General features: G+C 44.6%; 2 protein-coding genes across 2 annotated transcripts in view; both read left to right on the plus strand.

Annotated features, from left to right (window-relative positions):
* LOC107716883 (protein kinase C alpha type-like) overlaps positions 1-3480 on the plus strand; it is a 94520-nt gene extending 91040 nt beyond the window's left edge. The window contains exons 16-17 of the mRNA XM_016523489.1: positions 2620-2680; positions 3071-3480. Of these exons, the coding sequence (XP_016378975.1) occupies positions 2620-2680; positions 3071-3480 (471 nt within the window). The remainder of the gene's footprint in view (positions 1-2619; positions 2681-3070) is intronic.
* Positions 1095-12541, plus strand: part of LOC107716884 (voltage-dependent calcium channel gamma-5 subunit-like) — a 25043-nt gene continuing 13596 nt past the window's right edge. Inside the window, exon 1 of the mRNA XM_016523490.1 lies at positions 1095-1331. The gene's annotated coding sequence lies outside the window, so the exon portion shown is untranslated. The remainder of the gene's footprint in view (positions 1332-12541) is intronic.

Raw genomic sequence — 12541 nt, forward strand, 5'->3', positions numbered from 1 at the left:
TATGTTAGCCCTGCCTTTGTTGTCTTAACAGATTATATGCTTTTTCCATGCAATCTTTGTTGCCATTTATACCTAATGTATGATATTGCAAATAAAGAAGGGAAAATTAAACTCGGTCTGTAGATGTCCCTTCTTGAAGATGAAGTTGACACTGACTGTGGTGATCTGTTATGGTGTCTCATGCACCAGAGCAGGGTGCAGATAAAATTTTAATGCTAAGAGAGTCAAAAGAAGCATAAAATGGTAATTCTGAATATTTTATCCAGAAGCTCAGGACATTGTCAGTCATCTTACCAGAACATTTCCAACGGGAGTTTTTCCCTTGACACATCACAGAAGAATATTTTAATGTAGGCCTACTGTTAACACTCAGTCAAAATTCCACACTGCTATGGATTAAAATTAAAACTGCAAACAAGTTTTGTATGTGTGTCTGCTTATCCACTGTCAGAAGCATCTATGTTTGGGTCTTTTACTTATCGGTAATCCAGTTATTCCTAATAAAGCAGGACACTCATCTCCCCACAGATTTTGCACAGACCATCTAAACCTCAACATCCATAATAAAGTCCCAAGTGGTGCGTCCATGGACCATTTACGTCCGTGTTGCATTCATCCATTTACGCGAAAGAAAACGAGGCTGTGAGGGATACATTCTTTACAATGGCATGCACTGCCTATAAAGGTCCTAGATTCCGTAATTTTCAAAACTTTAAAACAGAACAGTTGTCATGTTGTTAACAACAGTACAATCCACTAAACGCTTTGTAGTTCAATCCCTTGCAGACTCGTTTTCATTCTTGACTAAAGTATAAACTGAAGGTTTCAGATTTACCCGACCTTAAACATCCATCTCATAAAAAAATTATGTCGGTTAAATTTGTTGTTTTATATGTCGGTCTGACAACCCCGTAAAATGGAACTTGGCCAGAATGCCACGAAGCGTTCCAAACTTTATGGCTTTAGTCAGCCTCTGCAACGATAACACATTACCCCAAATACAACATCCATAACAGTAGTGACACAGCAAACAATCATCTATCTAAAACCAATAAAACAAGAGCAATGACACAGTAGGCTACGCATACAAACAGTCGTTGTGTCGTTGTCAGTCCGTGACCCGTCAGTGACGTGCGGAGAGAGGGAGAGAGATGTTAGAGCATCACAAACATTAAGCCCAGCATGATGTGAGACGCTTCTCACCCTAAACATGTGTGAAGGGTTTTAGAGGTTCGACTTCAGCAAACCTCTCTGCAATTAGATAAAGGCTGTTGAACATTTGCGTGAGAAGAACTGAAGAACGCGCGCTACAAAGGCACGTCTCAGCGCAGGTATGTGGAACTACTCTGTTGTGTGCGTTGTGTATTATAGCATTGGTTAATAGTGGAGTTCGTGTGCAGATTTAGTGCTGTAACATTTCATAAGACTCGTTCAGATACCACTAAACATCATTGTTATCCACATTTTCTTGTTAAAATTCTCACTGTATCAGAAACTTTTTTTCCATGGATTTTATTTGCTGCATGATTTTGCCAATGCTGTTTTTGTCAATGAACGCAAATGGTGGAGAAGTTGGATTATTGACGTTCTGTGCGATGTCTGAAACAGTGTGTCTCTTGAAGCCATAGTATAAAACATATAACGGGTCCTTGAAGACAAACAACACCTTGTCGAGCAGCCAGACTAATAAATACAACAAATAAACGTTAAATAGTTTACTGTCAATACAGGGAGAATTTGATTATTTAATTTTATTACTTAAAATATATTTTTTAATTAAAATAAGTAGTCTATATGTATGAAAAATATACGCACAGTACACTGAAGAGAGAATTAATGATGGCTGCCACAGCTCACAGTGAATGCTGTCGTTGAAAGCGGGTTCACAGCTTCAGTACCAAGGACAGTTTCTCTCTCTCTCTGGGAGCCTCTGAAGTGGGCTAATAGTTTGCTGTCATTTCGAATTTCGCTGCGTGGATTTTCCCCTCTCAGTTTTACGCTCCAATGTTATATATATATATACCGCAACATGCTGTCTCATATGATTATTCGTTACTCTAGCATTTTTAGTGTAGCCTACAATATCCGTAGCGTGTTTTGTATCGTATAGCCAGAGCTGTATGGGGCGACAATTTACCAGTAACCTGTTTATCTAACGTACCTCCACTGATTGTAATAAGAGGCTATACTCTTGTTCTGTCAAGTTTACTTTTGTAGCTTTGTTGTGGTGCATTTTGTATGTACACTGTATATGCATTTATTGTTTATATATCAAAATTACATACAATTTTATATTCAGTGTATGTATATAAATGTTTACATAATTTGTAGAGCACATCTGTTTGTCACCAGATATGTCTGCTTATCCGCCATATTTATGACTATATGGCAGCAAGAACACATGAATAGAAATACCAAGGAAAAAAAAGACAGAGAAAAAAATTGAATTTATACCAGGTGTCAGAAAACAAACACAGGCGTTGCCAAATTTAACATTCACAGACATACATATGAGCAATATCATATCCCAGGCCCTGTCCCAAATGGTACCCTAAACTATTGCGTTCTTCCTCTAAATCCACACTTTTGTGACATAACGCCGCTTTTACTGTCAGGTAGAAGTTTGCTGAGGAGTTCACTTCAGTGCAGGCTCAGCAGATGTGCACATCGAGGGTGCATAGTAAAAGCTGATGAACTGGACACCCTATATGGTCTCGTGGACTAAACAGACACATGAATGTGGTGGCCATTGTAAGTCCGCAAGGCCAGAAGTGCACATGAAGTGTGCCATTTAGGATAGGGCCCGGTTGTGTAATATGGCTAGAGGGAATGCAGCAGCGTCACTTTCCCAGTGTTTTAATAGCATTCAAGCTGATTATTAACAGTGGGTCCAAACTGCCATACTTACAGCAACAGATGCAAAGCATCCAATACGTATATCAAAAATATGATTTACACACTAAATCCCAGCACAATGTGAATTTTAATTGCTCACTGCTATTTGTTGCCACCTGGCGCTTTCTGCTCATCATTTGCATAGTTTAGGGACCGCTCTCCGGTGTTTCTGAAGTGGAGGGACACGCCGTGTTTCAGGACGAGCTTGTCCGGATTCTCACCAGGGCCGTGAGCTATCTAGGTCTGGAGTGGGAATCCCCCGATGAACCAGCTAAAAGCAAACTGGATTCATGGTTCCTTCACACGGGCCGCCGAGCTGCCTCTCCAAGGACGCGAGCCCCGTTTTTCCCCGACCTGCACGACGAGGTCGATAAGGCGTGGGCTGCACCCCAGTCGGCTCGCACCGACGCCCGTCGAGGAATCCATCGCAGTGCACCTCTGTCCCTCGTCTGCCTCTCTGAAGGCGGGTGCTTTGCTGCCGTCGAGGCCCTGCCATCTGACCGCTCACATCACAGACAAGGCATACACCGATCTCAGCGCTTCACACAATGGCGGTGCTCCAAGTTTTTCAGGCACAGCTCCTGAAATCCCTCGATGAGGGTGGAGCGGATCCCGAGGCCTTTAAGGATCTTCGCGCGGTGACGGGTTTCGCACTAAAGGCCACGAAGAAGACAGCTCAGGCGATTAGGCGAAGCATGGGCTACATGGTGGTGCTCCACCGTCATCTGTGGCTGTGAGCGTTCACGGAGCTGAAAGACGCGGACAGGAAGACGCTACTCAGCGCTTCTTTATCTCCCTCCGGTCTCTTTGGAGACACTGTGGAGGCTATCGCGGAGCGCTTCTCTGAAGCACAGAAATGCTCCAAAGCAATGAGCCACTTCCTGCCGCGCCGGGCTGCAGCACAGCCCCCAGCACAGAGTAGATCGTCGTCCGCTTCCAACCGGCCATCGAAGCGGGCTTCTGCTTCATCGGTGCCGGATCCGGAGCCTGCTGCTCGCACCAAAACTCTGTGGAAGAGGGCACCAAAGGCGCGACACAGCTTCAAGAAACCGCCCAAGGGGCGCTCCTTTGTCGGAGCAAAAGCCTCGTTCCTGACGGGAGAGTACGGAGGAGGAGTTCGCCAAGCAGTGGGCCCGCCGTGAAGCGTCTGAAACGTTCTCACAAAGTCCCCTTGGCGGTTGCAGTCGGCTGCGAGAATGTTTATGTTGTGACTGTTCAGAATGCAATAAAATCTGTTACACCCTCACAAAAAGATAATTTTTCTTCTCTTCCAGTGATAGCAGCTTCTCACACTCGGCGCTCGGCCAGGGAGCCGGTAATAAAGTCGGGCTCGCAGCTCCTCTGGGTAACCCGCGATGCTCACGCCCATGTATTAAGTATCAGACCTCCGCCGCCGCGGCTTGCTCTCGACACTTCGCACATACACACGTCTGTGTCACTCAAACATTCAGGGGAGGGCTCGCGCTTCCCGTTAATAGGCAATGCACGACCTAAGCTACCATACAGCGCTCCCATTTGTCCCATGTGTTTTCTGAACGCATCCCCGGCATACAGCGGCGTTGCTCAGAATACAGAGGGTGAGGTGCTCCGCCCGTTGTGCCATTTTGCGAACGCATGGCGGTCCATCCCATGGCATTTCGGATTGGGTGCGGAACGTTATAGAGAACGGCTACACGCTTCAGTTTCGGCGCAGACCACCCCGGTTCAAGGGCGTGGTCATGTCGACAGTACCGGCATGCAACAAGTCGGTGCTGAGGTAAGAGATTCTCAACCTCCTCGCAAAACGCGCGATAGAAGTCGTCCCGCCGAGCGAGAGAGCGGGTTCTACAGCCGCTACTTTGTCATTCCAAAGAACGTTGGCGGTCTCTGTCCAATCCTAGACCTGAGACCCATCAACCTTGCAAACGCGCTTTCAAAATGACAACGCTGAAACGGATCCTTGCGCAGATTTTGCCTGATGATTGGTTTATTTCAGTGGACCTGATGGACGCATATTTTCATATCCAGATCACCCCTCGACACAGGCGCTTTCTGAGATTTGCATTCGAAGGCAAAGTATATCAGTTCACGGTGATGCCGTTCGGGCTAGCGCTGGCGCCGCGCACGTTTACGAAATGTGTGGATGCAGCGCTTTCCCCTCTGAGAGCGAGCGGAATACGCATCTTGAATTATTTGTACGATTGGCTGGTTTTGGCCCATTCGGTTCAACAGCTGAAACCGTGGCGAAACCCCGACCTGTACCACACATCATGCAGCGGAAAGTGGTCACGACGGAAGCGTCAACGACAGGTTGGGGGGCTTATTGCAATGGCGTAGCGGCATCGGGCTACTGGACGGAGTCTGAGAAAAAGTGGCACATAAATTGCCTCGAACTGAGAGCGGTCTTTTTGGCTCTTCTGAGTTTCATCACACAAGTCCGGGAGCATCACGTGTTGATTCGCACAGACAACATGTCGGTGATGTCGAACATAAACCGCCAGGGCGGTGTACACTCGAGAGCCCTTTACGAACAGGCAGCATGCCTTTTACTGTGGGCCGATCGTCATCTGCTCTCCATTCGGGCAGCGCATGTCCCGGGCTGCCTGAACAGCCTGCTATCGAAGGACGGGATTCCTCAAGGAGAGGACTGAACAGGACAGTGAGACTGATCTGGGAATGGTTCGGGAAGGCAGAGGTGGATTTATTTGTGACAGAGGAGTACACGCATTGTCCTCTGTTCTTCTCTCTGTCACGCTCACCCCTGGGCAGGGAGCACTCACGATGCCGTGGCTGAAGGCCCACCTGTATGCATTTCCCCGTTGAAGATTCTGTCACAGGTGCTGCACAAAATCAGAGAGGAGAGAGCATCGGTGTTATGAGTACTGGCCGAACAGGCCTTGGTTTCCCAATCTGCTGGAGATATTAATGGCTCCCCCGTGGCTGATTCCGCTGAGACGGGACCTCCTATCTCAGGCGGGCGGCTCGATATGGCACCCCAATGGTGCAATGTTGAAAACTTCATGTGTGGATGGTGTGCGGGAACTGGTAAACTCTGACTCATTTTCTCGCCGCGTGATGGACACGATTCTACGAGTCGCCTGCATGCTCTTAAATGGGCAGTGTTTGTTAAATGGTGTGAATCGAATGGTCGTGACCCGGAGAGCTGTCCTGTGTCTGACATTCTGGATTTTTTGCAACAGCGGCTGGACAGCGGCAGTATGCCTTCCACTCTTAAGGTTTATGTTGCAGCTATCTCAGCATTTCACGCCACTATCGACGGGCGCTCGGTGGGTAGACACGATCTGGTGATCAGATTTTTGAGAGGTGTGAGATGGCTAAGACCCTCTCGTCCTCCCACTGTGCCATCCTGGGATCTTGCTCTGGTGCTGAGGGTGCTGGCCCTTTTGCTCTTCGAGCCGCTTCTGTCTGTTGGATTGAGAGAGTTATCGCATAAAACCGCACTGTTGCTCGCCCTTGCGCCCTCAAGTGCGTGGGGGGATTTACAAACATTCTCTGTAAATGCTGACTGCATGCAGTTTGGACCAGGTGATTGTAACATTACGCTGAAGCCAAGATTGGGCTACGTGCCTAAATCATTTTCGACACCATTCAGAGCGCAAGTGGTGATGCTTTCTGCTTTCACTCCAGAGTCAGCGACCTCATCGGATGCCGCCCCTCATCAGGTGCTATATCTGGTGCAGGCTCTGCGAGTTTAGTTTACTTTGACCGCACGGCTCAGTTTCGGCAATCTGAGAAGCTGTTCGCGTGCTTTGGAGGCGGCACCAAGAGGCAGCCGGTCTCCAAACAACGACTATCACATTGGGTGGTAGATGCCATTGCCTTGGCCTATTCTAGCCAGGGTATGGAATGTCCTATTTGTGTCAGAGCCCATTCGACGAGGGCAATTGCCCCATTCAACTAAGGGCGTTTTTATCAAAGACATTTGTATGACGGCTGGATGGTCTTCGCAGAATACCTTCGCCAGATTCTACAATTTGGACGTGTGGTCATTAGCTGAGCTTTTTTCTTCGCTGTTCCCACGGCGTTGTTCTATACAGTCCCCAAAAGCGTCAGCTTCTGACGCCATGTCGAGAGACCATTCTCGAGAGGGAACGTCTCTCGGTTACTGTCGTAACCTCAGTTCCCTGGTAGACGGGAACGAGACATGGCATAGGCTGCCGTGTTCACTACTCAGGTCTGCTGTGCTGTTGATTCAGTCGGAAGATTCTGAGCTTATGCCGCCAAGACGGCGCATTATATAGCGGCGGGGGCCCCGCCCCTATTCGCCGTCTTGGCTGGCATTGGCCAGTGAGAGTTGCAACTTCACTGGTGCTGTGCAATAAGATTTCAGGTAGGTTTAGGAAGGAAGGGAGTCCCCAAAAGCGTCAGCTTCCGATGCCATGTCTCGTTCCCGTCTCTCAGGGAACCGAGGTTACGACAGTAACCGGAGACGTTTTATGTTTTGGAAACTTCAGTTCAGTTTTTCAATACAAGTTTGTTTGTATAACATTTTTACACAGATACAAAACAGCTACACAGAAAATGCACAGTTACAGTCAGGACGTTTTTTGTTACTGGTCACTCAGAGATGAGTATGTCAAAGTAACTTCCATATGGCAGTAAAGTACATCTATAACATTTAGATAATACAGGTTATATGGTTAGTAAACATCATGTATTTAATTAAGCAGACATAATGAACATATTAGACAATGATTGCAGCTTGTGGTCATAATGGTCACAAGATAACACTTTACAAAGATTCCATTAACTAACAATGAGCAACACATTTTATAATGTAGCCTGTAGCTCTACTACAGGTTACATTATATAAAAATTAATAAATAGCCTCTTTGTTAACGATCTGTTCATCACATACTCTGTGACTTTCTTACTTCTTGTTGAGTTTTTTTTTTTTCTTTGCTTGTGACCATCGAACTAATTAAAATTTGGTCGACTAAGCCTCTTCTCATTAACTAGGGCTGCCCTTAACTCTTTTAAGGGGCAGCCCTAAAGAAAAGTATTAAGATCAGATGGCACGACCTATAAAAAAAAAATGTGTGTTATGCTGGGTATGAAAGTGAGACAAGATGGATCCAAATAAAAGCAGACTTTATTAACAAGATGGAGAAACAAACATGAGTAATTCACAGAACAATGAGCAACACATTTTTTTTTTTTACAATATTTATTCATCCTTGTTTACATTAGTTACTAAAAATTCCAAGAGTGCTGAGATTTCATCAATATCAGCACTATGACTTTTGTAGCACTCTGCTTCTCTCTGTGAGTTCTAGACAAGCTGTCAGTCTGTGTGTCAGAGGTTTAGGATTTTTCAGTGACTTTAGTGCAGGTTATGGTAACAACAAGTGAGTGTCTGTATAAGTTTATTTTAAGGTGTCCTTGTTACACGTTACATGTACTTACTATTATAATAGCAATACATTTTACATGCAAGTAACCCTAAGCTAACCCTAAGCTAAACCTTAATCACAATTCGAGTCATGGGTCGTGGACCTTTCCCGATCATGTCCCCCCTCTCTCTCTCCCACTTCCCTATTCTAATACAAAGGAAAAAATGCCAAAAATAAATCAAGATTAATTCACGACCAAAATTATTCAAACTTACAACCTTACAATGATTGCTCAGCAGAGAAGCAATGTATCAAAGGTAATTTATTTATTTATTTATTTATTTGTTTATGTGTGTGTGTGTGTGTGTGTGTGTGTGTGTGTTTTACAGACATTTTAGGTAAACATCCATGCTTTTGTCGGTTTTTGTTTTAGGCTAAAAAAAAATTGTATATCACACATTTTCAGGAATACAGTATCTGATAGTAATATGTTAATATAATATGGAACACAAGCAGGACAGAGACTATCTCTTGTCTAATGTCTTAATGTCTTCTCCTGTTCCAAAGTAACAGACACTTGTAAAAGGGCAGAACTGCAAATTTTATCTTCTACATGTGCAAGACTTTAAGGTTATATTTGATATTGCGCTGCCAGAGAATCATGTACCTCTCTCTCATTCGGCATGAATCCAAATGTTTCCATGGTTGCAATGTAACTTTTAATTGCTATTATTTATTTTGTAAGCAAAGCTTTGTACCAAACATCTTTCATAATATTCACCTAAATCAGCATTCTCATACAAAAAAATAAATAAATAAATGGTTACACTAACATATGTGGTACTTGGCCAGGGGCGGTTGTCAAATTGACTAGCACAGCTCTTCTACAGGCTACATTATATGAAAATGAATAAATAGCCTATTTGTTAATGATCTGTCCATCACATACTCTTTGACTTTGTTACTTCCTGCTGAGTGTTATTTATTTATTTATTTATTTAATTTTTTTTATTTTGCTTGTGACCAACCAACTAATTAAAATTTGGTTTACTAAGCCTCTTCTCATCAACTAGGTCTGCCCCTTAACTATTTTAAGGGGCAGCCCTAAAGAAAATATTAAGATCAGGTGACACGACCTATAAAAACAACTTGCATTTGTTCGTGTTATGCTGGGTATGAAAGCGAGACGAGAAGGATCCAAATGCAAGCAGACTTTAATAACAAGATGTAGAAACAAACACAGGTAAATCACAGAATGGGAACAAAGACCAGGGGCCTCATTTATCAACAGTGCGTACACACAGATGTGTGCGTAATGAGTGCGTAAGAACAGTTTCACGCAAAGTGTGGGATCTACCAACTTGTACTTATACGTAGAAATGTGTGTAAATATAAGCACACCTCTGAGCATGCTTACGCAGAGAATCTAGTGGTAGAATAGCGACACTACACATAAAAAGCATTTAAGAGTGTCACAGTATGCATTAAGCAATCCACATATGTCCTGTGTTTCCTTTAATTATAAAACACTCAATTTATCATTTGTCTGGTTTTAAACAGACAATTTGCGTAATTGGTGTCAAACCCTATAAAATACAGCTGTGACAAATGTTTGTCTCAGTACAATGGCTTATCTTGCGTTATTGGAAGACTTGGCAAACAATACACTCCGCAGAGAATGCGTTTTCAAAGACCACGCTGAGAGTGAGAGCACAGAATGGCTTCTCAGTCGGTACCGCTTTCTTTGCCATGATTTCGGTGAGGACACATACATTCACGTGATTTATAAAGGGAGGTGTTGTCAACACATATATGGTTCATTGGAGGCGTTTCCAAATGCAAATGAGCATGAACGTGAACGAGCATGTTACTTACGCGCATGTGGGATTTATCAACAATGATTGCTTACTCATGCGTAAGAACTGCGTGCGTACGTTTGATAAATACGCATTTTCTTGTACTTAGGCACATTCTAAATTTCATTCGTAGGATAAAATATAGAACCTTTTCTACACACTGTTGATAAATGAGGGCCCAGGAAACCAAGACATGAGCTTACACAGGGAAACAACGACTGACCCTGAATCAGGCAAACACAGGGTTATATATGCACAGGGTAACATGAGGGTGGAGCTAATGAATTTATATGACAACAAATGAAGGAAAAGTTATGGCAACACACAAGATAGCACAGGGAACTGAAACAGGAAGAAAGCAAAGAACAATAGGAATACAATGCAAAATAAGAGTCCTTAAACACAGAGACCAAGACAAGGAACACAGACAGGGATCATGACATACTGTAGTCCCCCCTCAAAGGAGTGGCTTCCAGACGTTCCAAAACGACAAGTCCAGGAGGGAGGTGGAGTCGAGGTGGAGGAGGTGCCAGGGTGGAGCTGGTGACCAGGGCAGAGCGAGAGACCAAGACAGAGCAGCAGGCCAGGGTAGAGCCGGAGGAGCTGGTGACCAAGGCGAAGCTGGAGACCAGGGGTAGCATGCGGAGCAGGGAGCCAGGGTGGAGATGATGGGACCAAAGGCCCCCACAGTGGAGCAGAAGACCATCAGTGCAGACGGGACCGAAGACCCTCACGGTGGAGCAGAAGACCACCACAGCTGAGTGGACAGGACCGAAGACCTTTAGACGACCACCAGGGTGGAGCTGATGGAACTGGGGACAACCAAGGCTGAGCTGATAGAACTGAGGACCACCAAAGTGGAGTAGACAAAACTGAAGCACCCTTCAGCAGAGCAGACAGAGCAGAGGACCACCATGGCAGAGCTGAAAACCACCACAGTGGATCAGCCATGACAGGGCAGAATGAGAGTTCAGAGACAGCCTCTTTGGCCATGGCAGGACTGACAGAGTGTTCAGAGACAGGTGTGGCTTCCTCAGGAGAATCTGGAGTGGACACTGCCAATTCGGGATGTAAGGGAAACAGGTCAATTTAGCTCAAAGGGAATCATTTATGATTTTATAGGGAATTTGGACAGAATCACTGTTTTACGGCTGATCACTGAGTCGGCCAGCGATTCATTGAACGAGCCGTATAACATAAATTCTGCATAGTTCCTCGATGAGGTTAAAATGTATATTAACTGCACCAGTTCAGCTAGAATCTGGAGGTACTTGCCTTGCCTGTGTACAAAACTTAAAGGTGCCATAGAATGCATTGATACAATATTTTAAATTGTTCTCTGATGTCCCCCGAATGTGTATGTGAAGTTTTATCTCAAAATACCCTCAGATAATTTTTTATAGCTTGTTGAAATTGCAACTTTTAGGGTATGAGCCAAAACGCACTGTTTTTTTGTGTTTGTCCCCTTTAAATGCAAATGAGCTGGTGCTCCCGTCTCCCTTTTCAGAAGAGTGCGGAGCTTCAAGAGCTCATGCTCGCTGTGAGGCAGTCCGGCATAAAATGTTAGCACAAACGTATAGGACTTTTCCGTTTTTTTCGGGACATTTCCTTCGAATATGAAATTTAACCACCGTGTCCTCAGAAGTCTATGGAGACTCCTATGTTCGTTGGTGCATCTCAACACACGGTTTAATGGCTCTTTGGCGCTGACATTGCACCTCCAGCAGCAACAGCAAGAAAACAGTAATGGCGGACTGCTGCTTCTTACTCAGGGCTGTGTATATGCTAATAGGGCAGAGAGCATCACAAATGGGTGGGACTTTCCCCGAGTATGACGTCATAGTAGTGAGAAATCTGGAACTGCTAGTGTGGAGAGACTGTTTATGATTTATTGGGATTATAAAACAATGAGTGGGTGGATTTTTACCATTATAGGCTGGTTGTTTTCACACACTGCGGCCACACAACTGTGTTCAAGCACCTTATAAAAGTGATTTTTGCATTCTATGGCACCTTTAACTCAGAACACAAAACTCTCAACGGAAAAGAAAACAAATTAAAGAAGAAGAATAGAAGTAACGAGACTAGATGGTTTTCTTCCCATCGTGGCTAAGTAGCAGCGGGCGTGCAGGCCGAAGCACGCTGGAACGGCGCTCGACAAATTCACGGGCAAAATCAGTGGCAAAAAGCATGGCTAAAAGCGATGACTAAAAGCATAGCTAAAAGCTATGACTAAAACCATAATTTGATGGTGTCCTGAGTATTTAAACCAGGCTGTTGGACACATCCCAAATGGTGTCTTGACCAATTAGATAATGTCTTTGCTTGGGGTGTTGTATGTTTCTCCTCCCAATACATAAATCACACGTTATCTTATCAGTCACATGGTCTGAATTTTCCCACTCTTGCAGAGTACAATTTGGACATGATTTCTATAACCAGAATATAATATATTTT

The sequence above is a fragment of the Sinocyclocheilus rhinocerous genome, unplaced genomic scaffold, assembly GCF_001515625.1.
Source record: "Sinocyclocheilus rhinocerous isolate Xijiao unplaced genomic scaffold, SAMN03320098_v1.1 scaffold59, whole genome shotgun sequence".
In the NCBI taxonomy this organism is placed as follows: domain Eukaryota; kingdom Metazoa; phylum Chordata; class Actinopteri; order Cypriniformes; family Cyprinidae; genus Sinocyclocheilus; species Sinocyclocheilus rhinocerous.